The 27035-nt window shown below is 36.6% G+C and overlaps 1 protein-coding gene across 1 annotated transcript; it reads left to right on the top strand.

Annotated features, from left to right (window-relative positions):
• Nucleotides 1-426: 426 nt before the first annotated feature.
• On the top strand, nt 427-26816 carry LOC122826933 (pseudouridine 5'-phosphatase). The gene is made up of 4 exons (XM_044109322.1): nt 427-511; nt 3094-3312; nt 3681-3910; nt 22772-26816. Exons 1-4 carry the CDS (start codon nt 442-444, stop codon nt 22946-22948), a joined length of 696 nt encoding a protein of 231 aa, XP_043965257.1. The 5' UTR covers nt 427-441; the 3' UTR covers nt 22949-26816.
• Nucleotides 26817-27035: the final 219 nt, after the last annotated feature.

The following is a 27035-nucleotide window of genomic DNA, read 5'->3' as shown; positions in this document are numbered from 1 at the left end:
TTAGAAAATAGAAATTAACAGAGTCTAATTTACATTACTTAATTACATAATGTATGTGCATATTGTTACTTATTTTAATTATTATTATTTCTAATATAGTGCACTTCTTTTTCATAAATATTTAAGTAAGCATTTGTTTAACGTTTTAAACTTTCCAGTAAAAATGCTAAAACAGACTGCATTTCCCAGTGTTCATTGCGCTGGATCTACTAAAACTATCCCTGTAGTACCCAAACTGTATTTAAGCCAAACCCGTGAACTCTGGTTAGTTTAACACTGACACTAGTTTTACTTGCAAGTGTTTGTCAGTTTAACTGGTTAATATCAAGAGATTAACAATGTTACGCGCCATCCATGCGCTACATCGTGGGTCCGTGTAAGGTTTTTGGATTCCTCTTTGCGGTGTATAGTACGCATGCGCGAAACTACGTCGGGTGAGATATGTCAACTTCAGTCAGCAACTACAAACCTGTGAGCCATGTCATTTTCGACATGGATGGATTATTACTCGGTAATCCACCTGTTGTTCATCTGTTGTTTTACTTTAAGCAGCATCATCTGAGCAGAATATCAGCTCGTTCACTCTGTCTGCAGCCGTGAAAACTACAACTAACGAACGCCATTGGAAAATATACGCAGTCGTGGCGTTTGCGCGTATAATTAACGTAACACATCGTATTAAACATGAAGACAAGAATATTTTTTGTCTTTTGAGAACGACAATTAATTTGGCTTATTTTCCGTAAATCAATTGGCGCTATAAAGTATAGAAATCTCTGTTCAGTTTGATGTTTAGGGAAGCTGGCCAACCTTTGAACAGCTCAATCTGAACTACACCTTAATAAATTAAAATCTAATTGAGCAATAATTTTAGTCCAGTCAATAAATTAATTAATTGAAACTCGCTTACATTTAGGGATATGGTTAGTTTGTTATGTCTTACAAACACTTGGGGAGGTGTACTGTATTAAGTTAGTGAGTGTTTGTCTATGATTCTAAGTATTGTAAGTATCTGGCATCAACACTTGATCTGATTTCTTTTAGCATAAAAAATGCGTCAGTGTAGCATGACATACAGCTGACGATTGTTGGTTCCGGTGTCTATCATCTTAATCTTTGCAACGAGCTCATAAATCCTCTTTGCTCCCGTTCTCACTAGAACCAGGAAGATAGAGCACATAACACCAGTTTTAAAGTCCCTACACTGGTTCCCTGTAGCTCAAAGAATAGACTTTAAAAAAAACTGTTGTTTGTTTATATATCACTGAACGACTCAGCACCACAATGCATTCAAGATCTGTTGTTGTATCAACCTTCCAGACCCCTCAGGTCTTCTGGTTCTAGTTTTGCTCTGCATCCCCAGAACAAAACCAAACAAGGAGAAGCAGCATTCAGCTTCTATGCACCACAAATCTGGTCCAGAAAACTGTAAAACAGCTGAAACACTGACTTCCTTTAAATCTCGACTAAAAACCCACCTGTTTAGAGTTGCTTTTGAAACATAATCAATTATGAATTTAATGATGGTACTTGACTTAATGTAATGTTTTGATTGTTGATTCTATGTTGCATGACTTTGTGTTTTTGTTTGTTATGATGAACAGCACTTTGAAATGCTTTGTTGCTTAAATGTGCTATATAAATGATATTTGATTTGATTTGATTTTGATTTTCGGGGTTTAGGTTAGGCGAGTTTGCTGGTATCAGTGCTGTTGTTTGATATTACAGTAAACCCTAATTTTTCACGGAGGTTACGTTCCAAAAAGAACCCATAATAAGCGAAATCCGCGAAGTAGGAACCTGTATTTTTTAACAAATAAAAGTACTGTATAAACGTTTTTCTTTTTCTTACAAATAACTACTATACTAAAAACTATACTATATTAAACTACCTTATTGACACACAGTTAGAGAAGTAGCGGAGAGACTGTTTAGCCAATCAGAATGCAGAACACAATGCACGACACAAATCCGTGAAGCAGCGAGACCGCGAAAGGTGAACCGCGAAATAGCGAGGGTTCACTGTACTTTTGCCCCTTTCTTTCCTCCATTCAACTTTCCATTGCATTTTACATCACTCTGCGAGCAACCGGCTTCTCTTTTTGTGGCTTACTTTGCTTGTGGAAGTAAACAATTTATTTTATTTTAGAAGAAATGTACTTTTGGGTTTTCATGAATTGCAAGATGAAATCAAAAAATGACCTGAACTGAAATGCTTAAAACATATCACAGATAACTGTGATATGTTTGATATGCTATAATTGATATGCTATAATCATATAGCGATATATAAATATATAAAATCTGTTTTACTTTCCAAACCAAGTTACTGAAATTTAATGGGGTGCAGCTCTTTGAACTGCCTTGTTGCTGGAAAAGTGCTATATAAATAAAACTTCTTCTCCTCCTCCTATTTCTACGGTGGTCCAGAGGTCAAAACATACACAGGGCTATCTATTACTATAAATGTTTGAAAAACCTCCTTCAGCTTGACTGGTCTGTTCTAATCAAACAATAGTAAGCCAAATTCCGGAGGTAAAATTCTGCATTAAGCTAGCACTTTTTGTCTTGAAGCATTAGCATGTCTTCAAAGCAGCTAATTTTCAGACCAGATGGAAGAGATTTTTTATGATGAGCAGAACTATTACATCATTGGGCATAATGAACATTTTAAAAGTGCAGCTAAATTTCACACAATGTTCTTAGTTATTTTTACTATCAAAATCCAGTTTAGAGCTAAATGCTGCTTTTCGGTACCATGTTTTTTTTTTTTTTAACAATGTCATTGTTTTAGTTGCAGCAGAAATAATTGTTGCCTTAAATTATATTGTCAATGTTATTGTTGATTTTTATGTGAATATTATGTTACATAGGTTTATGAGAATTCAAATCATATGTAGGTTTAACTTTAAGAAAATATTTGATTTAATATCCATTTTATTTCCCAAGTTAAAGTTGCTGGTTTTATTTGTTTGTATTACAGTAATTTCCCTGAAGCTAGTCTGTGGCATCAAACCAAATGTCTGTTTTGTAGCAAACCCTAAGCAGCACTTGAGATGAAATCTTTTGTCTCTTTTTGTCTTCTTATTTTAGACACAGAACGACTTTACACAGTGTCTTTCCAGGAAATATGCGACCGCTTCGGGAAGCAGTACACCTGGGACGTAAAGTCGTCTGTGATGGGGAAAAAGGCTCTGGATGCCGCCCAGATTATCCGGGATTCCTTGGATCTTCCCATGACAGCTGAGGAGCTGCTGAAGGAAAGCAGGCAAATACAGGAGAGGATCTTTCCGTCGGCCAAGCTTCTGCCAGGTTTGTCTTATTTACCATTCCCATTCTCTATGTTTTAAACATTTCAATAGATAATTGTAAGATCAACACACATTTCCACCTATACGTCTACACAAACCCTTTGCATGCTTAGATTTTGGTACATTGGCATGTTTCTGTTAAACATATTTATTTTCAAAATGTCAAATTGGGTAATTATATGGTTAATGGAAATGTATCTAAAGTTATTCTGTATTGGAAGCAAATTATGAAATGTTTACTGCATTTACTCCAGTGAAGAGTGGACAGAAACACCTGACCAGAACTGGAAACATTTAGAGAAGGTTTGTGTGGTTTTCTGTAACCAGCCCTGTTTGATCTGATCTGTCATTTTGCTGCTCATGAACCAGGTGTGGAGAAACTTGTAAACCATCTGAAGAAGCACCACATCCCCATCGCTGTGGCAACCAGCTCAGCTGATGTAACCTTCAAGCAGAAGACCAGTGCACACACAAACTTTTTTGCTCTGTTTGATCACATTGTTCTGGGCAACGATCCTGACGTAAAGAACGGCAAACCTGAGCCCGACTCTTTCCTGGTGTGTGCCAGAAGATTCAGCGCACCAGTCTCCCCAGAGAAGGTAGGAACTCCAGATTACAGATACAATTGGTGTCAGAGTTTCTTTTCATGCTCTGCTGAGAAACAAGCACAATTATTTCAGAGTGGAACAGATATCTGTGCGCCTTAAAAAGGTTGTTGAGAGCAGTGGGAAAGGTTTTAAAGCTACTGTCAGTCAGGGAATGTAAGCTGCTGATTTTGTGTGTTGAAGATAGCTACTAATGTAGGCCAACCTTCTTCCTGTGTTGGTGTAGTGTTATATGCATTTCCATCAAATGTATTTTCTATAGAATACTTCAGGTACTTTATGAGTTTGTTTTTAAAAATGCTTCATGTAAAGCTTTTCACAAAAAGATTTTCATTACTTTTGTGAACCGAGGTTACCAAATTCATAAGGGCTTTTTGCAAAGGGAGAATAAAATTTTTTGTGTGGGTGATGAACTTTGAAATTGCTGTTGGGCTTTTGTTTCCTGTTCCGTTATTAAAAGCAACAACCTGAGGGACATCTGGGGTTCTGGTGTCGACACATCAGTGACATTTCTCTATGAGCCTTTCACCAAATTCAAGACGGGATTATTTATTTTTTTCATCAATTTTACTGCTTCCGTTCCTGACATTTTCTGATTCCTGACTCACAATTTTAAAAAAATCCTAATATCTTCAGAATTTTTTCATTTTGTTGAAGTTTTGTTGAAGTTTTTTTTATTTGATGATGACTTAAAGTGAGTGGTTCCTTAAAACAAGTGAGAAAAACAAAAAGGGCTAAAATCCTGAAATCTTAAAAAAAACTTTATTGGTGCTAGCAAGTTATTTTATGCATGTCAAATAGTTTCCCCTGTCCCCAAAGATGATTTTTTTTCCCCCCCAAATCTGTCTATTGTCTTTTATATTTTAAAAGAGACACATAGACAAGTAGATCACAAAAGCACAAAACACCTAACAAAACTAAAAGAAAACACATAGGCCTGTTGATTTATGAATAAGAATTGCCACCCCCCCCCTCCCCCCCGCATGTGGAGAAAATGAGCTTGAAAATACTTGACCTGGCCATCTTCTGCTTAGTCGTGCAACTTTGTTTGTAGGTGTATTTCTTGGATAAAAAACACTTTTGGATGGTATTGTTTAAGTCTATTCATTACTTTTTTGAGTTTAATCAATTTCCCAAGGCCTCTTGCATTCCAGGAGATCTCATCAACAATGGATTCAGTACTCATTTGCTTAATGCCCATATATCAGCTTTTTCTATTTTTTGTCTCAACTGAAGGAATTTGCAATTTACAACTTGAAGAACATTGCACCTTGAGAACACAAACACAAAAGACTTTCCTGAGATTTCCCACCGCTGGGAATCTCCAACTCCCCTTCCTTTCTATTCTGTGACTTGGCTATGCTACTGATGCTAGAAAAACAGGAGCAGAAAAAAACGTCTACTTAAACAACTTGCACCATAACCTTAAATTGCCAACTCCGACCATGCTATCTAGAAAATATTTCCCACCGCTGTGAGGGGGAGACTTAGTTGAAATGTGTATTGTCCAGGTTCACCGATCAAATTGAATATTGACCCTTAATAAACCTCGCTGATGCCATTTAGCATGCAGATGTGGTTACCGGTCAGTTTGTTGCCTTGTTTTTCGTATAAATTCCTCCACCTCCGTTGGTGTGTGGAAGAGGAAGCGATTACCACAGTGGAACATCTTCATCTTTGCTGGGAATATCAGTCCAAAGTTTTATTCAGAATACAGTTGTTGTTTCACCCGGTCGTATTGTTTCTGTTGTTTCACCACATCCGCGGATAGGTCAGGGAAGAACATCACCATCACATGGCAGCCGTTGTACATCACCTATCCTTTCAGACGGGCTGCAGTCGTCACCCTCATCTTGTCTTGATAGTTTAGGAATTTCATGATGATCACGTGTGGTGGGCCGCCTTGAGTGCTCTGGGCCTGCAGCCTGTGGGCCCGTTCAATAATGGGGGGGATGGAAATGCGTCCCGCCCTAGGACCTCCATCAGCAAGGTCTGCAGAAAAGCCACAATGTCCCCTTTCTCTGTCTTCTTGTGTAACCTCACGAGTCTCAGGTTGGATCTCTGGCATCTGTTTTCAAGCTTGTCCACCTTCAAAGCGAGATCCTGGATTTTCTTTTGTATGGACGCTTCTTTGCCTGTTAACGAGGCAACGCCGTCTTCCAGGTTGCTAATGCAGGATTCTGCAGAGGTAAGCCTCTCGAGGAACACTTCAATTGTGTCTTTAATTTCTTGATTTAAAGTTAAAATCTCCCGTGGTAAAGTGAGTTTTCAAGGCTTGGATTGGTTCCAGGAGGTTAGCTTCAGAAGTCTGGGAGCTAGCGTTAGCCTTCCCTATGTGCTGGGTTTCCACTTCGCTGCTAGCGTTGCCTTCGGATCCCTTTTTGCTGGTTGAATTGAATCTTTAGCTTGTCCCAGGGACTTTGCTCGTATGAAAAATATCTTAGGAGTGGTCTAGATATCTAAATACAGGGTATATTGGTCGGAGCTCAGAGCCCAGTAGTTGCTCAGTAAGACACAGTAACCAGTAGCCCCCCAAAGATCACATTTAACTTTAGCAAACCCGACTACAAACTATAGTGGACCCCGTTTCTATTCATGGTTTAGTATTTACAGATTTTGCTGTGGAATGCAGCTCCAAATTATTTGACAATTTTTCTTACAGCATATCTAAAATATATAAAAAAACGCCTTGTAAAGCTGGAGTACCTCAGCACAATGCTACTTCATATGCTATCGACTGGCCAATCCAGTTGTGCCATTCATTTTTTTTGCTGTTGATTGGTTGGAATGCCCAAAGTTTCTTCCTTTAAACATGTCAGAAAACTGAACATAATGAAAAATGAGTCGATAACCAGCAATAGCGCTACATCTATTTTTAGTGCATAGAAGATTTCTGAGGTAAGTATAATCATTCTCTGCTCTGTGGACCTTCTGTTCACTCAGGTGGGAGACATTGATTAAAAATACATATGAACAGATGTACCTTCACCTAACCTGACTGTGTCAGTTAATCGAATAGTTCTGGAACTACATGTCAGCATGTGTCCAAAAATATCTGGTATGTTTTAATTGAGTTTAGCAGCTCATGCGTCACCCTGCACCTTTTTAGATTTGCATCTAATTTGTTCCATTTGCAGCGTTGCAGGCAGGACGTTATGTCACTGACACGCATCCACTTAACATCCAGCACTTTGATCAAAACTGTGAAGCTTTCTGGGTTTGGATGCTTTTTTTTGAGACGCGTGTTCAGACTGTCAGCAAGCCTTTTGCTCTGTTGAGTCAGGCTAATTTAGCTGGCAAATATTTTCCTAGAAGAACCAAATAACTGTGAGAATGACCTAGTTTAGGGGGAAATGCTCACTGTAGACAGCAGGCAGAAATGACAGTCTGATGTTAATTTGAGCAAATCCCCTTATTAAAAACCCAGAATATTGATTAAATATTCAATAAAAAGGCAGCTGGATTAGTGGTGATGTCACTGGTGTTCAGTTCTTAAAGAAGAGCAGCATTTGTTGAAAAGATAACAATATGAGAGTTTGCATATATAAATCCATGAGATATTCTTTAAACAGTCCTGTTTTTTAACTTTTTTCTTCACTTAAATATTTCACATTATCAAACAACTTTAATAATCACTGTAAGATAGTGTGGTCAAGGACCCTCAAGGTGAACGAAACAAACTGCATCAGCCACCAGTTCCAGAGTTTTCTGATGAATTTTATTTGGTTTTTAACTCTCTGACAACCATCCACTCTCCCCTGAGCTTCCAAAAACACTTTTTTTAAAGCCAATTGGCAACACACCTGCACATAAGTGAACCAAGCCACAATTAAACAGGTACAAAAAAAAAACTAATTCTAAATAGAAACAAGAATAATATTATTAATCTAATTTACAAACTCATCAACATAAGGAAATAGTCTGCAAAATAAATCCTGTAATACAAGATAATTCAGCAGTTACTCTAAAGAAAAACAAACAAAGCAATACTACAAGAAAGCCCTCTAATTGGTAGATCCCAGCAAGGTAATCAGTGACATCATTCAGCCATTTAAGCAGGAAATACTGGGCCAGCTGCTCCCATACTCCTGACCTACTGCAGATCTACAAGGGACAATGGTAAGTAAAAAGGAACACAAATACCATGAATATACTTTGAAATAGTGATGGTAAGATGAAGCCTCATGAGGCATTGAACCACTTGAGCCAATTGGTTCGAGAAAGGGTTAATTTCTTGAAGCTTCATGTGCACACGAAACCACCTACTGGCCAGGTGTATAATCACAGCCAGCTATATCTTAACACGTGTGATGCATTGAATTTTTGTCTATTATGGCTCTTGGGAATGACTTCACAAAAGGTGAAGAAAAAAAAGAGACATATATATATATATATATATATATATATAAATATATATATATATATATATATATATATATATATATATATATAGAGAAAGGAAAAAAGAGAAAATCCTATCCTGTCCCACAGCTATCTTAAAAATCCTAAAATAGAAATTGAGAACTTTAAAACTAACTAACCAATCCTATTTGTAATAGTGAGATTAATAGTAAAAAGCTCAAATTAAATAAATAACCCAATTATAAGTCCTGAAATAAAATAAAATCATTAAATATTAATCCCCGAAAAATAAATAATTAATTAAAGGGGGAAGGGAAAAAAAAATAATTTAGATCAGTACCTTGCTTATTCCAGAGCAAATCTGCTTATGATGTGAGTGATGATGGTATTGGAGTTCAAGGTAACTTGAGTTAAATCAGGTGGTGAAAACTCACGTATCCTTAATATTAGAATTAAAATTAAAATTAAGAATAGGATAGCTGTGGGACAGAATAGGATTTTTTCTTTTTTTCTTTCTCTGTGTCTCCCTCTCTCTCTCTGTATATATATATATATATATATATATATATATATATATATATATATATATATATATATATATATATATATATATATATATATATATATATATATATATATATATATATATATATATTTCTCTCTATCTCTATCTATCTCTTTCTCTTTGTCTCTGTTTTTTCTCTCTTTCTCTTTTTCTGTCTGTATGTATCTCTCTCTGTCTCTCTGTCTCGCTGTATATATCAATTTTTATTTTTCTGTTTCCCTCTATCTCTAGATCTATATATCTTTCTCTCTCTCTCTTTGCTTCTGTCTTTTTTTTCTCTCCCACTTCTGTATCTGTGTGTCTCTCTGTCTCTTCTCTCTCTCTCTCTCTCTCTCTCTCTCTATATATATATATATATATATATATATATATATATATATATATATATATATATATATATATATATATACACACATATGTTTTTTAGATATATTTGTCTCTGAGTCTCTTTCTTTCTCTCTGTATCTCTACAATCTTCCCCTCTCTATCTCTCTTGCTCTCTCTCTCTACCTTTTCTCTCTCTCCCTTGGGTACGACCAGAGGACGAGGAGTTGGAGTTGTGGACGACGTGCGGCGGCCTGTGCTTTCCTATGACTTCCTAGTGAAACTGCCCTATTGGGTGGGGGAAGTTGTAGTGTTTATTTATATATATATTCTCCCTACCTGTCTCAAACTAAATAACCACTATCCAAACTATCAAAACTCTATCCACTCTCTCAACTGACCGCAACTTGCCTTCAACAACCCACATTTTGAATGGAGCCTGTGGGGTTTCTAAAGCTGTCAATCCCCCGTGCCAAAATCTGAGCCACTTCCCGAAGCAGTCACGTGGTACAGCCAGGCAGCGAGGCTTCGGACGTCATCGTTTTCGGCTCCTCCCCTAAATGAAGCAAGCTTCGATACGCGCTTTACGGAAACGCCCCCTCCATTACTCGACGCACGCCTCGAAACCTCGGCACATCACGTAACATCACTACTTTGAAACAAAATAAACAAGTTCAACATATGATCCAGAAGTAGTAGCTTTAAACTAAACATATAAATAGATGAAAACTGCAACATAATGCTAACACAAACAAACCCGGGATAGGCAATGAAGCAAAGTTGCAAACTAATGTTTAAATTTAAGCATTATGACCTGTTACAGAAAATAAATGTATCAAAAATAAGAATAAGGGACAAGTGGTGAACAAACTGAACCACTTTGTCACAATCAGACAAAGCTAACCTAAGGAAACACAAATCATTGTTTTTAAAAGTTTATTATGTACATATATTGAGGAAAAATGTAGTTGACCCTAATTTTATTAAATCTTAATTACCAGTCATTAATCATAAAACAAGTGATCAACAAACCAGAAACACCTGGCCTAATTACTGCTAGACCGTTAAAATCAAGAAACTAAAATAGAACCAGCAACTTGAAGGATATTACCCAAGGTTCTTCTTAGAGTTATTGTAGATACTGATGGTTGTGGGCACAAAGGATCTCCTATAGAGAGGTCTGTACTATAGCAGGTCTGAAGAAGCCTGTGACTGAAGATATTCTTATGAAGAGGATGCTCAATCCATAATTTTCTTGTCTTTTATAAAGAATCATTCTTTGTATTATAATCAGATGTTCCACAGTAACTCTGAAAACAAGATGATTGATCCCACCATCTATCTGTACTAAGCTTCTCAGATACACCCGACCACTACAGTCATCGATGAGTCACTCAGTGTGATGTGTGCTGTAAATCTGAGTGGTATAGAATGAAAAGGAATAGTGAGAGTACAGTTCCCTGTGGTGCACCTGTGCTTCCGGTTAGTCTCACAAACTGTGGTATGTTTATCAGGTAGTTATTAATCCAAGTGATTGCTGAGGACTCCATCTGTGTTTTCTGGAGTTTTTGAGAAAGAAGATCTGGCTGAGTTGTGTTAAATGCACTGGAGCAATCAAAGAATATGATCCTCAGAGTCCAAATGGCAATGGGTTTGTTGAGCCATCAATTCCAACTCCATGTCAATAGGCAACAGTTCATAGTCGTTGATGACTGAAGGATGAGTTTTCTTTGGTACTGGAACAAAGCAGGATATCTTCCACAACTGAGCCTTCTCTTGGGTCAAACTAAGTTTGATAAGGTGCCAAAGAATTTCACTTAGGTGCTCTGCAAAGTTATTCAGGACTCTAGGGATAAGACCAACCTGTTCCAGTTCAGCCTCTCTAACTTCTTTTGAGAGGAGCATCAGCATTTTCTGATTTGGTTGATGACAAACTTGTTGAACAGAGGAACCCAGAGCCATACATGAAGCTCTGCAGGTCGGTGCCTCAGTTAAGGTTAGAGTTCATGATTCAACAAAGAGAAAGAGAGAGCAGGCAAAATGACCTCCATGTGAGGGTTCTGAGGCCAGAATCACTGCTGACTCAAAGGCAAACAAAGACCCACTTCATATTTTGTGGTGGTCAAGACCTTCATCACTTTTTGAATTTAACCTCAAGATTTCCTGGGGTGAAGAAGAGTTTAAAGAGGCAAACCCCCCAAAACTTGTGAAAGCCTGGAAAGGCATCACAAAAAAAGAGCAAAAGTTTGGAAATGTCATTGTTTCACAGATTTGATGCAGTTGTTGCAGCTACATAATAATCAGTGTTCACTTGAATCTGTGAGTCTATATATTCCAACTCTTTATCCAACCTAAAGGTTTGTTAAGTTTTAGATTTACATGTCTCTGGTCTGGGAACACCTTGGGTTTCCCTGAAGGAGCTGGCCCAGGTGGCTGACTATAATATTTACATTTTGGGAAAAAAAACTGTAATCAATAGATCAGTCCAACTATGGAACTAAATTTCTTGTATGAAATGAACATGTATAAACATTAGATGAGAAAAAAATTAAACAAGTGAAGTTGAACTAAAGGTTTAGGGTGATGTAATGATGATCGCTGCGGAACATATCCATTTATCACCTAAACAGACAGTAAACCTAGGGGGACCTGCAGTTGGTATCTGTTTTAGAAAAACAGATCAAAGCTGATAACAGCGTTTGAAAACTGAGAATAAATACACATAGGAAGACAGCAATGATTTAAACAGACTAGTTGTACTTTAAAACCTTGGGATGGTGTGTGAAGAGAGAAAAAGATGATTAGTTCATCCTTTTATCCTAAGCAGTAAAAGCTACAAGCTACAGGGTACATTAATAATTTTCTTTACGGACTGCCGAAATCATTAAGGCGTCTTTTAAGTTTTTGTCTGATCTACACTGACACTCTGATTTTAATTTCTTACCTTTTTACACTGTATCGTCAATGGTTGAGTGAATATGTCAAGATTCTTTCAAATGTAAAGTTGAATGCAGGTATTTACTTGCTGTAGATAAAAAGACTTTGCTTCACGTTTGTGACATTAAATGCGACTTTCCTTTTACTGTTTTAGGCCTGAACATTTACATTTACATCAGAACAAAAGTTAAAAACTGTGTTAAGCTACTGGTGCAACTGCCAGAACGGAGTCATTAGTCCTGTAGCAAAATGGACTGACAGGGCACTCAGAAACGAAGAAGCCAAAATAGAAAAGGGCAATTTGCACTTTGACCTCACTTTTAGAGACATTCTCTGGTCAGATGGAACTGAAATGAAGTGCTTGGTAATAATGACCATCAGTACATTATGATCAGCATTTGAACGTCACCCTACTGCAAAGTAAGTCATGTGGGGTTGTTTTACTGACAGTGACTAAATGAATCACATGGAAAAAATAATGTAAATGTAAATATGTAAATATTGAAAGATCTTAGACATTAGACATTTAGTCGTTTCTAATGTAGCCTTTCAACATATTTTTGTTATTTTTCATTTTATCTCAGTCCCCGAGAACATTAGAGGGAAGAAATGCAAAAGTGTGTGAGCAAATAGGCTTACAAAGTTCTGTCTGGAGGAATGGACCGAATTACCAGCATTTAACTCTAAATCAAACCATTTACATGTAAGTCTACCAAACAGAAAAAAAGATGCATGAAAACAAGAAAATGAAAAGTTATGTCCCTCTTTATTTTGTCGTGTAAAAAATGTAAATGATGTTGATAATCCTGAGTTTTAACAAGAGAATTTTACTCTGATGTCATGTCAGTTAAATTTCCCTCCATGATGGCATAAAGGTCTATATTTGTGACTTACAAACATAGTCATATTTAATCTTTCAGGTTTTGAGCATTTATTCAAAGAGACCCTTGGCTTCTGGCTGATATATTCATGCTAAGTCCTCTTGCATGAAAGGTTTTTGTTGCAAACGGGTCCAGCCTGTGGCTTGATGCACCTGATTTGTTTTCCTTCAAACTGCAGCCAACCATAGTAAGTACTGGCATTTTTCTTGATGAGATATTAAACTGCAACTCAGAAGGGGGATTGACGTAGCGTTTAGTGGAATAACAGATGAAGCGTCACCGTCTGACTTCCACTTTGTGGCAAAGAAGAGAATAAAGCATGAGCGACAAGAGACGAGGAGGAGGTGGAGGGAAAGAAAAGGAGAGCAAGCAGTGGAAAGACTGCCAAGAGAAGAATGGATTGAAGGAAATTAAAAGAAAAAGCAGTCATGAAGTGGTAACATACAGCATAAAGAATAATAAGGTTCTCTGATTCAACTCTAATGAAAGTCAATTATCACTGGAAGCCACAAGAGACATGATGAGGTAGAGATAACTGAACAACAGTCATGTTTACAAATGGAGACATTCTGGAAAATTCATTTAATTTTAGATAAACACAAAACCTTGTTTTAGTGATTAAAATCTGTTAGGACACCCTACTGCATCCTCGCTGGCAGTCCTTCCTTCTTTGGAAGATGTTTCTTGTCTCCATCTACCAGCTCTAATAGTTTGCCTCACTCCTCTCTTAATTTGGAGATGTTTGAAGGGTATCTTGTATGTTCAGAAAATTTCAACTTCACACAGCATTTCAGTGAGATCCACATGTGGGCTTCGACTAGGACTACAGCTTTCCATTTCTTAATTCTTGGCCAGTTTAGTGAATTTACTGGTGTACTTTAGGTTGTTGCCATGTTGAAAGATCCAGTTCAGATTTAGTTTTGCTGTGATACACAGTAGAATTAATGTTGGATTCAGTAACAGTGAGTTGATCAGGTCTTGCTGCAGCAAAACATTCCCAAATCATAACACTTTCACTTCTATACTTCACAGATGGCATGGGCTACTTTTGCTGGAAAGCTGTACTTGGTCTAGGCCCAGTGTGCCCTCTGTTCTGGTGTCCTAATAATTTAGTTTTAGATTCATCTGTACAGTCAAGTGTTGAAATGGTCCAGTCAAATAACAGTCTCAAGTCCAATTCAGAGTCTGTGGCAATAGGTGAAATTTGCTTTTCTTCTGTATGCATTTATCTTGTCAGTTTCAACTAAAAGGAAAGGTGATGAATAATGATTGTAATTATAGATGATAATGTAGTTATATTGCCAAGCATATTAATGGAAGTCCAGGTCCTTTGGCTTCTGATGTCTAGGTTGATTGAAAAGTAAATGTCTTTCACAATGTTCCAAAGCCGTTAGTGAGACAGATTATTTTTCTAAAGCTTTGCTCAGAGGCTGGACTAAGATTAATGAAAAATGAAAGTGAACTAGTTTGTGCTCAGAATGATGGAGAGAGCGAAAAGGAACCAGTTGGTTGTCTGTCATTAATCATACAGAGCATTGCACCTGGGGAAGTCTTGATGATCCAGATATTTAAATCAGGTGTAATTAGGAAATCAGCTTTACAGTTTCAACACTGAATTTACTGTTACTTGTTTTGATAAACCTTCCCACTAGTTATCTCTCAGCAGGCTGCGGACATTCGGTGAATTCATTTCACAATGCTTACAATACTAATCACTCATTCTGACAACACATAATTACAAATTTTAGGCTCCACTATTAAATTACTGAGCAAAAATAGAATGACTTAGTTGTTTAGGTAACATTTACCAAACATTAGTTGCTGTATTAGCTCTGACTTATCATTACCAGTGTAAGTTTAAATGTCTAAAGGAAGTTAGATGTTGCTGTTTATCAACTTCAGTTATTTAGCACATATTTTACTAGCCAGCTAAAATATCTGGCAGCACGTACATCTTCATCTCCAATCCTTGCAGTTAAGGATCGATTCTGAGACGGTTGTTACTGACTGCACTAGAACTGTTTCTAAAGTTTTTGAAAATCCACCACTGTCGGCTTATTTGCTAGCATTGTAAGATGTGACGTTACTGCTCAAGTCCAAGTCAAGTCTAAAGTTTTGATTTGAGTCCAGAACTTTTAGTGGCTAATCCATTGTTGGGTTAAGTTCTAGTGTTTTGTTAAATTCTTTTCCCTTTTTTTTCAAAAGCACTAGATAATATCAACTAGTTTCAGGGAAGCTAATACATGGAGCCGTTTTACTGAGAACCAAAAAGTGTAAAATTAATGTTGTTTTGATGCTTTATTTTATGTGAATGTTCAGCATAAAAACAATTTATTTGCCTGAAATGTATGGAATATATTTATTGTGTTAAGCAACTTTCTGAGTTTGTTGTTCAATTTTCATCATATAAAGTCAACTGAATGTTCTTAATAGAGCAACTCTTTTTCACTATACTTTGAAATCCCACATCCTCTACTCTGCCATAAAGTTTCTTAGGCCTAATTCTGATTTATGATTTAATTATATGTTTTGTAGTTCTGGAATTTGCCTTCTTAACCCTCTCACACGTGAGTTCTAAGGAGGTTGGTATTTCCTCCCCAAATTTCTCTCTTGTGCTTTCAGACACTAGCTCTTCCAAGCACTCAGAACTTCAGATATTTATACTAATTTCTACTTAGATTTAAGTACAATTGACCTCTCTGAAACTAATTAAGTGTTCCTGGGGCTGTGTGTAGTAATCATATTATGATTCTTTTACAGACTGTCGTACAATTCTTTTGGTTATTCTTTTGACTCTACAACTTATTTTGTCAAAGTATCATAAGATATAATACAGTATGAAACGTTATTCCACATAAGAGTAAAAATGTGACCAATATCTTCAAAAAGTGGCCCATGTGGTTTCAAGTTCACCTTAATAGAAAGCGTCATAGCTGTTGGTGATCAGATCCTTGTCATCAAGAAATTTAAATTAATATTGATTATTGTTTACTGTCTATAGTGATGTATTTATTCACATCTCAAACCTTATCTGTTCATATAGTTTCCAAATGTAAAAATATTTAGTGAATTTCCAGGCAAGCAGTTCACCTCTGACTGTAAATAAAAGGTAAGAAAGTCATAATTATCACACTGGCTCTTAATCACAACATAATGATTTTCAAATTAACCTATATCTTATCAGTCTGTGTGAAAGTAATGTCATACAACTTCCATTAAAGGCAATTTCCCCAGGCACAACCTCATGAAGGACAAGTGATTTACAAATCGCTTACACTGAATGATAGTAAAGCAGGAGAAGGATTTCACACAGAGTGGAAAGAGACAGAGAATTCCCTTCTGGCCATAAGAGCTTCAGATGTGCAGATAATGATGCTGCAACAATGCAGCAACTATTATTCTGGGCCCGCCCTAACCTTGTGCGTATGTACGCTTTCATCCTCCTTTAACCATCAGGCATTGAGGAGGTTTCATGTAATAAACGATTGACACTGTAATCTGCAAAGAAGGAAGAAACGTTTATGATTTTCAGGAAACTCTCTGGATCCCAGAACCTCGCTTATGACTGCATTTGTTTTATTGAAATTTGTCAAAATAAAATGGGAAAGGTGTTGTCATAAAGTTTTAACTGTATGAAATCACAGTTCCTAGATTAATGTTTTCTAATTTTCTCCATTCCAGGCAGCAGTCTGTACAATCTGTATCACCAGATTGAGGAGATATCTGTATATCGGGTTTATTTAAAATCAATTAAAATACTGCTGCTAAATACTGACTTGAGGTTGGATTTACTAAAATAAAATGTATTAACAATCAGTGATTTTCTATTCCCTACCAATTAACTAAACTAAAAGAAGCCAAACAAACATAAGCACTAATTCTTTCTGTGGTTGTACAAAGCTGACTGAATGATATTAATGAATGAATTACCGTACATAGCAGACAGATAATAATTTTTAAGAAGTTGTAAAACTCAATGACAAACACCACATAACACTAAAACTGATTAGGATGGAAGTTTTCACCTCTGACATTTAGTGAGTCATTAATAACTTCCATGCCTTTGACTTTACTTACTTTTACTTGGGGGAAAAAAAACCTCACCCTGTCCTTGCATTTTGTGTATCACTCAGACTTTATATGAGTGGGTAAATCTGGCTGCAGGGTCCCACACATTCATGAGCCCAGCAGAGGATGCTGGGTGGCGCTGAGATTTCCCAGACACTCATTTTAGCTCAATTATGATATTTGATGAATACCCAGGGCTGTCTGAGGGATTTACTCTGAACCATATGCTTTCTGTTTAAACTCGGCTCACTGGCGCATTATCTTCTAATAAAAATATGTTTGCTGTTTATTGCAGTTACTTAGTGAATTCAGATGAAGCTCGAACAGGGGCTGAAATTTAAATATCCAGCAGTTTTCCATAATGAATTGAATGTTGCTTTACTTTGCATGGAAACCTTAGAACCAAATCCCATTCCCTAGAGATACAACTATATTATCCCACCTGAAATGGTGAATTTTATCATGCCATTTCTTTCATACTGGCATTTTTTTATAATATCAATAAAAAGATAAAAAATATTTATTACTTTTTTAGTAGTGGCTTCCCAGCTGCACATCATTCAAAACCAGAGGGAATAATAAGATGGCCAATGCAATATTATTTAAAATGAATCCAAGCAGCAACAGATGCTTTTTAAGTTGTCAACAACTTGCAATCTTTAAAGATCTTTTCTGATAAACTTTCCTAAGGCCACCAAAACGGATCCCCTCAACACCTCGGCTCCACCTAGAAATTCTGTCCATGAAAGTAATGAACAGAATCGTTGACAAAGGGCAGCCCTGGCGGAGTCCAACTCTCACAGGAAACGAGCCCAACTTACCGCCGGCAATGCGGACCAGACTCTGACACCGGTCATACAGGGACCTGACAGCTCGTATCAAAGGGCCCAGTACCCCATACTCCTGGAGATCCCCACACAGGACTCCCCGAGCGACACGGTCAAACGACTTCTCCAAGTCCACAAAACACATGTAGACCCTAACAACTTCCATGCACCTTTCAAGACCCTGCTGAGGGTGTAGAGCTTGTGCAGTGTTCCATCACCAGGACAAAAACCACACTGCTCTTCCTGAATCAGAGGTTCAACTATCTGATGGACCCTCCTCTCCAGGACCCCTGAATAGACCTTGCCAGGGAGGCTTAAGAGTGTGACCTCCCTGTAATTGGAGCACACCCTCTGGTCCCCCTTTTTGAACAGTATTAACAAAGCACAATTACAAATTCAAAAACACCTGAGAAATCTGCACCTCTCTTCACTCGAGTGTCCAGGACATACGGCAGATCCGACCACCACCCCAGTCTGTCAATCCAGGGAAACTGCCTCTGATGTTCATGCAATATTGCAGAGTCGCGTAAGCCAAAACAACCCTACAACATCCAGAGCTTTAAGGAACTCCGGGCGAATCTCATCCACCCCCGGGGCCTGACGATGAGGAGCTTTTTAACCACCTCAGCAACCTTGTCCCAGAGATTGGAGAGCCCAACCCAGTCCCCAGGCTCAGCTTCCTCAATGGAAGGCAGACTCACTCAAGTGAGAACTTCCAGTTCAAAAGCACTGTCGTTCAATCGGCGATCTCTCAGGTCTCCAACTGGGACATATTCTTTCCGTTTTGTTAATGTTGTGTTTTTGTAATTTGTAATTGTGCTTCCTTAATGTTGTTGTGATTTTGTAATTTGTATTTGTGCTATGTTAATGTTGAAGTGGTTTCCACCTCACGGCCGCCGTACCTTAAAAGTTTTAAAAGATTTTAGATCCTATTTTAGTTCTGAGATTGTAATGTGTCAGAAATGTCCATGATAAGTGGATAATGATATGACAATGAGGTGACCAATGAAGAACCAGAGTAATTACAATTAAAGATAATCGCAATCAATTTATCTGGTTGTGAAAAAATATTTATTTTTGCTGTAGTTTTTTGCATTTTTTCACTTCAGTAGTATTCCTAAAATAGAAATAAATGTAACAAGCCACTGATATATTTTACTTTTTATTACTTTTCTGACACTTATTCTAAGTGGAAAGCTGTATGTCAAATGCTCCACTCCAGGTCTTCTTTGGTTCTGCAATGCTGTATTGATTCTTTTTTTAAAGCTCACGGTGTGTTACTGATTCAATTTGTGGTTCAGGGATGATCAGAGGAATCTCAGAATATTGATAATCTTTATGGTTTTATGATGGAAATATTTTTTGAAAGAGCAGAAAAAGCTCCAACACTTAATGTAATGGATTTAACCATAAGTATAGAAAATGGCTACATCTTAGTGTTTTTCCAATGTAAAACAATTACTTCATAAAATATTGTTAACTTGTAGTAGTCTTTTGACTTTTAACCCTCTAAAAGCCCATATGTTTGCTTATCTTCTACAATAATTTCCATCAAAATCTATGAGTATTTGTTTTTTATAAATTTTAATCCTTAGGCCAACATTTATTCTTTTATTTTTAAAGGACAAGATTTTTAAACCTTCCCTTTCTCAAAATTTGCTTTAAAAATATTATACTTGTTCTGAGGCAGTATTAGATCCAATGTGGTTCAAAGAAAAAAAAAACACAATGTGGCCCCAGAGGAGTACATTTTTGCCAAAAAAGCAGAGAAATATCTATATTATTTTCAAATACTGACAATAAAAAAATCTGAGTTTAATCTTTACATTTTTGGCAGAAATTCACTCTTTTTTTCTACAATGTCCTTTAAACTCAGTCATAGTATTCTGACATTGTAAAGTCAGAATAGTTTTTCATACAGTATAGATGATTGATGTGTGTCATCTAATAATCAGTGAAGTTTGTAAATATCAGTCTTGTAATTTCCTGCTTCTGTTTGGCTATATTTTCTTTTTTTCTTGACTATCTATATTTTTCAACCTGATTTATGTTGTCACATTGACTTAGTCTGAATTAACAGCAATCATTGTACTATGTCACATCCATATTTGCTGCAGCAAACATTAAAACTGGCCTGGATGAGGGCAAAACCCTCTGACTCCACCTGGATGCTCCTGTCCATCATCCATACTCAGTATTTTTGCGTTCTTTACAACATCATTAAAGGAATGTTACACGTTTTTCACTCATTCTACCTCAGGCTCTGGGATCATTTAAAAAATGCAATGAGCAATCTGTCACTGTCATTTATTTACTGCTGCTGCTTGCAGATCATAAACACATAAACACACTTTGTCATCTATAATTATAGAGTGTTCTGTGTGAGACAAATGTATATGGGTTTGTTTTACATCATGTATCAGTCATGCATTTCGGCTGTAGTGACAATGGTGATTATGGCTGCTGTCTTTCTTTAGTATCTGTCAGTAGAAAAAAGATATATGATTTGTATTCCATGCATGTGTGTTTTCATGACGCAGCTGCTGCACTCCCCGAACTTTATTTTGTTTAGTCACAAATCAAGCACAGATTCCAGTGTATTTAGTTTCTGACAGAAGAACACAATGTTGTGGATAATTGGAAACTGGAAGAAAAAGATGGATGGTTTTCATGTTCCCTTTTTTCCAAAAATGTGTCATTTCTGTGTGTTCAACCCCTGAATCAAAACTTTGTAAGATCTACCTTGACTGCAGTTCCAGCTGTAGGTCTTTGGGTAATGAATGGAGCAGCTTAGCACAAGTGTCTGCTCTTTCAGATTCAGTCAGATTGGATGGAGACATCAGTTTTCTAGTGTTGCCACAGATGCTGAACATGAAAAGGATGATTTTATTTTTTATTTGGGAAAAGTTCTTTTTAAGTGTATTATTTTCTCTCAAATTATATTGAAAAAAAAGACAATTTCATTTGTCTGTTTATGGGGCCCTAGCTGCTATGGGTGGCTGTATCATGGTCAGAGCATGGCTTGACCCATAGGTTTATAGGTTTATGAGTTTATGGAGACCTAGCTTATAAGTCCCCATAAAACTACATTATAGGTTTATGGGGACTTGCAAGCTAAATCTAGATGTAACCAACCCAAACCCATTTGAAATGCCCAGAAAATGAGCTGCTGCAATCCACTTTAATCAAAAAGTTGTTTGCATTGTATGCACAAAGTGTGCAGACATGGTAATATTAAGGATATAACCTGTAGAACAAGGATTCTCTGTAGTTTTTGCTTGATAGCTAACAGTGTGTCAAGTATCACGGCGCCCAGGTATCTCATCTTCTCACTCTGGATTCTTTTGAACTGAAAAAACAAAATCCATCAATAGGCACATTTTAAAGTTGGAGTTGCATTCCACACAAAAATGTGCTAAAAGTGAACCACAAATAAAACAGGGTGGTTACTGATGAGGAACGAACAAATAGTCTGCAGTATGTAAATTAAATTGATATGATCAATGCTGAAAGAGATTGCTGAAAGGTCCAACTGCAATAATTAGACAAAAACAGGAAATTCTCCATTGCCTGCTGCATCACAGAATAATACCAACACAGATTGGTATTTATCAACAGTTTTAATTGAAAGGTAATTTATAATCTGGTCTGTAAATATCCAAGCTGGGTTTGTTGAGATCAGGTTCTGCAACAGTTTGTTTAAAAGAGGAAGAGGACAGATTAATAGGGTCCACTAAGAAATTTGGGTGAAAAACTTACAGAAATATCTGTAAGATTTAAAGAGTATTTTATGTTTTTTAGTATGATGACGATGTGATCAAGCATGAGACGAATAATTTTAATCTGTAGAACAAGAGTGCTTAGAAAACTTATCTTATTTTTTCACTCAACATTTAAAACTAATGTATAAAAATCATTTGCTAAACAATCACAGTACGGTTTGATTGTGTTTTCTTTTACGAGTGGAGAAATGTTTTAGAATAATATACAGGAAAGATTCTGCTACTTTGATTTGGATGATGCTTCATGAATGAGAAAGTGAAGGTAGAATAAGGTTTTTCCAGCCAACAGCTTGTGTTGACAGGAGATTAAATATTGTTTTATTTTGTTCTAGTTTTGTCTTATTTTGTTTTCAGCATAGATTCTTTTTAATTTTTTTATTTTTTGTCTAAAAATGACCAAAAATAGATTCATATCTAGTATGTAAACTTGACATTTGATTGGTTATGTGAATATAATCAATTTCCACAGTTTTGTATCATCTTATTTAAGGATACTAGAAATTTGTTGAGTGCAACTCATGACCTTTGAGCTTAGGTACTGTACTTAGACTGACTGGACCGGGACATTGATCAAATATTATACAGTTAAATACAATTTACAAATTCCACCGGGATCTGACAGGCTTGGTGTGGAAAACACAGAGCAATTTGGTGGATATATTTTATAAAAATGTACAATATTCCTCTGCTTCTGCCTCGTTTTAAAGAGTCAAAAATAGTCAAAAAGTTAATTTAAGGTGAAGGTTTAGAAACACAACAGGATCATCTTCATCCATCAATTCTAATACGTCTAAATTGAAACACTGCACTTATTCATAAATACATAGACTGTTGTGGGTGTGTGCATCTGTGTGTGTGTGTGAGAGACATTTTAAGAGACTCTCCAGTCTCTTAACTGTCTTGCAGTCTAAACAAAGACAATGTAGTGAGTTAACAGGGAGCAGACCTTAAAATCTCCATTAAATGGATGTTCCACCCAGCAGAGGTAAACATTAAGTCTCAGAGGAATGCCAAGGTAAACTAACTGAGATGGAAATAGTGCTCCCTATTATTGTTTCATCTGCAGGACAGGAAGACTTAATGAGCTCTGTCGCTTCTCTTTCTCTCAGTGCCTGGTGTTTGAAGATGCCCCCAACGGCGTAAAGGCTGCTCTAGCTGCAGGGATGCAGGTGGTGATGATTCCCGACGACAACCTGCCCCCCAGCCTCACCCAGGGGGCCACTCTGCGCCTGAGGAGCATGGAGGAATTTGACCCGCAGTTGTTTGGCCTGCCTGCGTACAGCTAAACAGGCCAAAGCAGCGCTGCTCGTGCCTCTGTGTTTCAGTTCACTGACGTCCTTTCAAAGAAATAGTTATATTAATTTGCTGAGGAAAAATCATACTGATAGTTTTCAGAGTCAGCCTCAGCCTTTGGGCAGTAAAGGATTATGTGTTTAGTTTTATATTTTACTGCCATCTTAATATTAACCGCAGGGCTTTATGGGAGCTCTGGAGTTAATGGGACGATGAGTTGAAATGAGTTCTGAAATGTACATCAAACTGTTTCTGTGGAAATCCAACATTTTTTGGCAGCTTTTGTAAACCTGTCTTACTTATGATTTTTAAAGATATTTAAAATAAATTTTCATTGATTTTACTGTACACCACACTTTCAGTTTTTTACAATTATCTTATAATCAGATTACCAACAACAAAACAGAATATGACCATTTTTCGGGGGAAATTTAAAAAATGTGAAACACTGGTATTAAAACTTGTTAAACCCAGAAATCCTACCCAGAAATTCAGCCACTTTTAAAAAGAAAAAAGAAGATTTTAGTGCATTTTTTCAATTCAGAAAAAAGTGCAGGCACCTTAGCACCTCCTAGTGTTTATCTGTGGACATACCGGCCTTCAAAGACACTTAAAGCTCATTTCTTCTCCATCCTGTTACTTAAGTTAAACTTCAGAAAGTTGTCTTAACAACATTTAGATATATAAACACATTTAGTATCTGTACATATTTTGACCTTGTGTCGATTATAAAAACTGCCCAATTTAAAGTGGCACCTCTAATTCTGCTTTGAGGTGATGGGTCTGTTAAAGCTTTGTGTTTCAGAAAGAACAGCTCAGATTCCTGAGTAAATGAAAACTTTGATGTATGATGTAGATTAATTCTTGGATTTCACTCTGGGGTTTCATGCTTTTCAGTGCAGTTTCCTGGAAAGTATGTTTGCCAATCCCTTGTGGCCGCTACACATCATTTGTTTGAAGAGAAAAACACCACACTGACCAAAGATGTAAGTGATGGATAACATGAGTCAGATTGTACCATAGATTTCTTCTTGGATAAGTTCTAAGATATGATTAGCTTAATCTGTTGTCAGAAGTCTCTCAGGTCTAACACACAGGCAGAACTTATCGAGATGTTTGACTAGGCATCGTTAGAAAATCCAAAGTTGGGTCTCTTGGGGGAATTAGATAAATTTAAAGTGGAGGCGGCAGCTGCTGCATGCACAAATGGTTCAGGTAACATCTGGAACAATCTTCAAAGACCCCACTCCTCTGCTTGCTGTTTAATCGGCTTTAAGTTGTCCACACACTTTAATCTGTGCTCATATCTGCTCTAAGGCTTGCCATAGTTTGTATGCACGACAACGTTACTGAAACGATTGGGGGGCCGAGCTGAGTGAGTATGATACCATTCCTTCTCAAGGCCACTCAGATCCGATTCTGATGTACTCTTATCCATTTCCTCGAGGAACTGACAATCTACAGCAGACTTTTGCTTTTCCTCTTGCATAGAATGTGCATTTTCCTGCTTTTACTTAGCATTCTTTGGGTTGATTGTTTGCCATATATTACTGAATTAAAGTTTATATTTTTTCTTGTTATTAAAACACAGATATTGGTTTGATTAGCTTGAACATAAAACAACATCATGAGTGGCAGAGAGCAGACGACCACGCACAAACACTCATACCTAAAGGTAAATTAGAGAAACCAATTAACATGCATGTTTTGAAATGTGGGTGTGAAAGAGCTGCAGAAACAGTTTATCTCCAAAGACACTTCTTCAGTTTATTCTTTCATGTGAGAAAAGAGACTATTCTAAAATGTCAGCTACTTTCCACTGAACCCAAAACGGGTGTAATCTGATCTACAGGTGTTGAAAGTAACTAATTACATTTACTCACGTTACTGTAATTAAGTATAATTTGTATCTACTTTCTACTTTTTTGAGCACTTAAAAAACTTGAAGTTTTACTTTTGCCTGAGTTCATTTTGAGTATTTCACTCACTTACAATTAAAATCAAATTCAAACCTACAGTTGAAACTAGAAGTTTACATATGCATTTTTCCACACTGTGGCGTGGAATCAGAATAAATGTTTCCCGTTTTAGATCAATTAAGATTGACAAAATATTTTCTATTTGCTAAAATCTAGAAAAATGAGAGAGAGAATTTTTCACAGCATTTTTTATTACTTTCCTCAAAGTCAAAAGTTTAAAGACACCAATATTACTTTTCCTTCACACAATTTGGAAAACAACTTCCAATTTGATGTCATGTCTCTGGAAGCTTCTGATTGGTCTTTTGATAAGATGTGTGGATGCAACTGAATGGACTTTTCATGCAGTATTTGTAAACTTCTGGTTTCAACTGTAATGATAAACAGAAACATTTTCCTCCACAGGCCAGAAGCTGGAGAGAACCCAAACACCGCTGTGTGAATGTTGTCTCTATTAAAAAGTCTGCAGCTCTAAATCAAACCCAACATTACAGAAGTTGAGCGATATCCATTAGCATTAGTTCATTTTCTTCTTGACCTTCATTTCAGGTTTGATTAGTTTGTGAATTATTTTCACAAATGCTGCTTATTGAAAGTGATCTGTGCATGTGTATTGAATGTACCTATTCATTATTAATTTATATGATCATTTAATATAATTTATATAGCTCAGGTGAACCTGTCACATTCAGTTCACTGCCTGTATAATCAGATGAGGAGGGAATCCAGAAAGTTGTAAAAGCATTCACACTTCAGCTTTTCACCCTCTAACTTTCCAAACAGGTTTAAAGGAAAACAAACGTCAATTTGAGCCCATTTTATAAGACAGTTATGTGACAGACCAGCACAAAGTAAAACACAATGTGAAATAATAAAAGAAGATATATATTTTTGTATAAATAAAATTCAGACAGGTATTGCAAATACATTCATTCCCCATCCCTCTAATACTTCTAAACAAAATTTAAGAAGAAACATCATCATCAAGAAGAAGAAACTGGCAAGAAGAAATCAATTATTGTTTAAAAGAGCACATTGATTAGCCTTTCAGTACACTGAAATGTCCATTAAAGTCCATTATCTGAAATTATTTCAGAAACTGAATATTTAACAGATGAGCAGCATTAATCCTAAATCATACAGACATATGATAGTTTGGATCTTTTTTGTTGTGGCCCCCTGACAAAAACAAGTGTAAAAGACATGCAGTAGTTATTAATGAAGTTCTTTTAAAAAGTAATATTTTATCAGGCCATCACCTAAAATGTAATAACTAACGATGATACTATCAGTCTGCCTGTTGGGCTGTGTGAACCAACCGTAGAAATGACATCTAACAGATAAATACCTGCTCTGTCTAAATTTTCCATTGAAGCAACAAGACAAAAGTGAAAAATGTAAGGAAGAATGAATAGCTTCAAAAAGCTTCTATTTAGGTTATAAAATGCTCCAGAGTTTTGTAGTCATGTGTTATATTCCACTTTACACCCATTTGCTTTCCTTTTCCACTCTGCAAATCACTTTGTCTTTTATCCTTGCCATAAACCATTTATTGTATGCATTAATTCTGCCTTTGAGTGGGACAGAAAGCAGCAGTGATGATGGCTCACTGACATGTTTCACAGGCCCATGTTCTCCAACTGTGCTCACGACTGATAGAAGAGAGCGGCCTTGGGATACATTCATCTTCCATGTCAATTTTGTTTATTTCCGGACCTTATCAGAGCTCAGACACTCAGCTCCTTCTACAGGCAAAGTCAGAGTTTCGGACGGCAAGCGGAAAAATGTTATGGATGACCTAATTTCATACACTGAACCTTTTCTTCTAAAGAGACAAACAAGCCTGTAATTCACTGTGGAAGGAGAGGAACAAGAAGGGACAATCTCCAATATCTGTTCCTAAAGTCCACTATGATACTGAAGAACTCCATAAGTCACATCCTATAAAAGCTTTGAAAAATATCTCCTGATTCCCTGGACATGCGTTTGTTTTAGATAGTCACCTTTTGAACAGTTTGGTTTTGTTCATTTAAATTAAGTGAAATTTGTTCAGTTTGTACATTGTTTTTGTTATAATTTTTTCTTCAGGTCTTTAATACCC

The sequence above is a fragment of the Gambusia affinis genome, linkage group LG24 (assembly GCF_019740435.1).
Source record: "Gambusia affinis linkage group LG24, SWU_Gaff_1.0, whole genome shotgun sequence".
In the NCBI taxonomy this organism is placed as follows: Eukaryota; Metazoa; Chordata; class Actinopteri; order Cyprinodontiformes; family Poeciliidae; genus Gambusia; species Gambusia affinis.
Note: the sequence above shows the minus strand (reverse complement) of the source record. Positions and strands in the feature narration are given on the sequence as shown.

Bases quoted from the DNA above. Each gene is read 5' to 3' on its own strand.
- LOC122826933 (XM_044109322.1), top strand. From the start codon at position 442: ATGTCAACTTCAGTCAGCAACTACAAACCTGTGAGCCATGTCATTTTC. The intron at 3,313-3,680 runs GTTTGTCTTATT...CTCATGAACCAG, and splicing joins GTCGGCCAAGCTTCTGCCAG to GTGTGGAGAAACTTGTAAAC. The intron at 3,911-22,771 runs GTAGGAACTCCA...TCTTTCTCTCAG, and splicing joins CACCAGTCTCCCCAGAGAAG to TGCCTGGTGTTTGAAGATGC.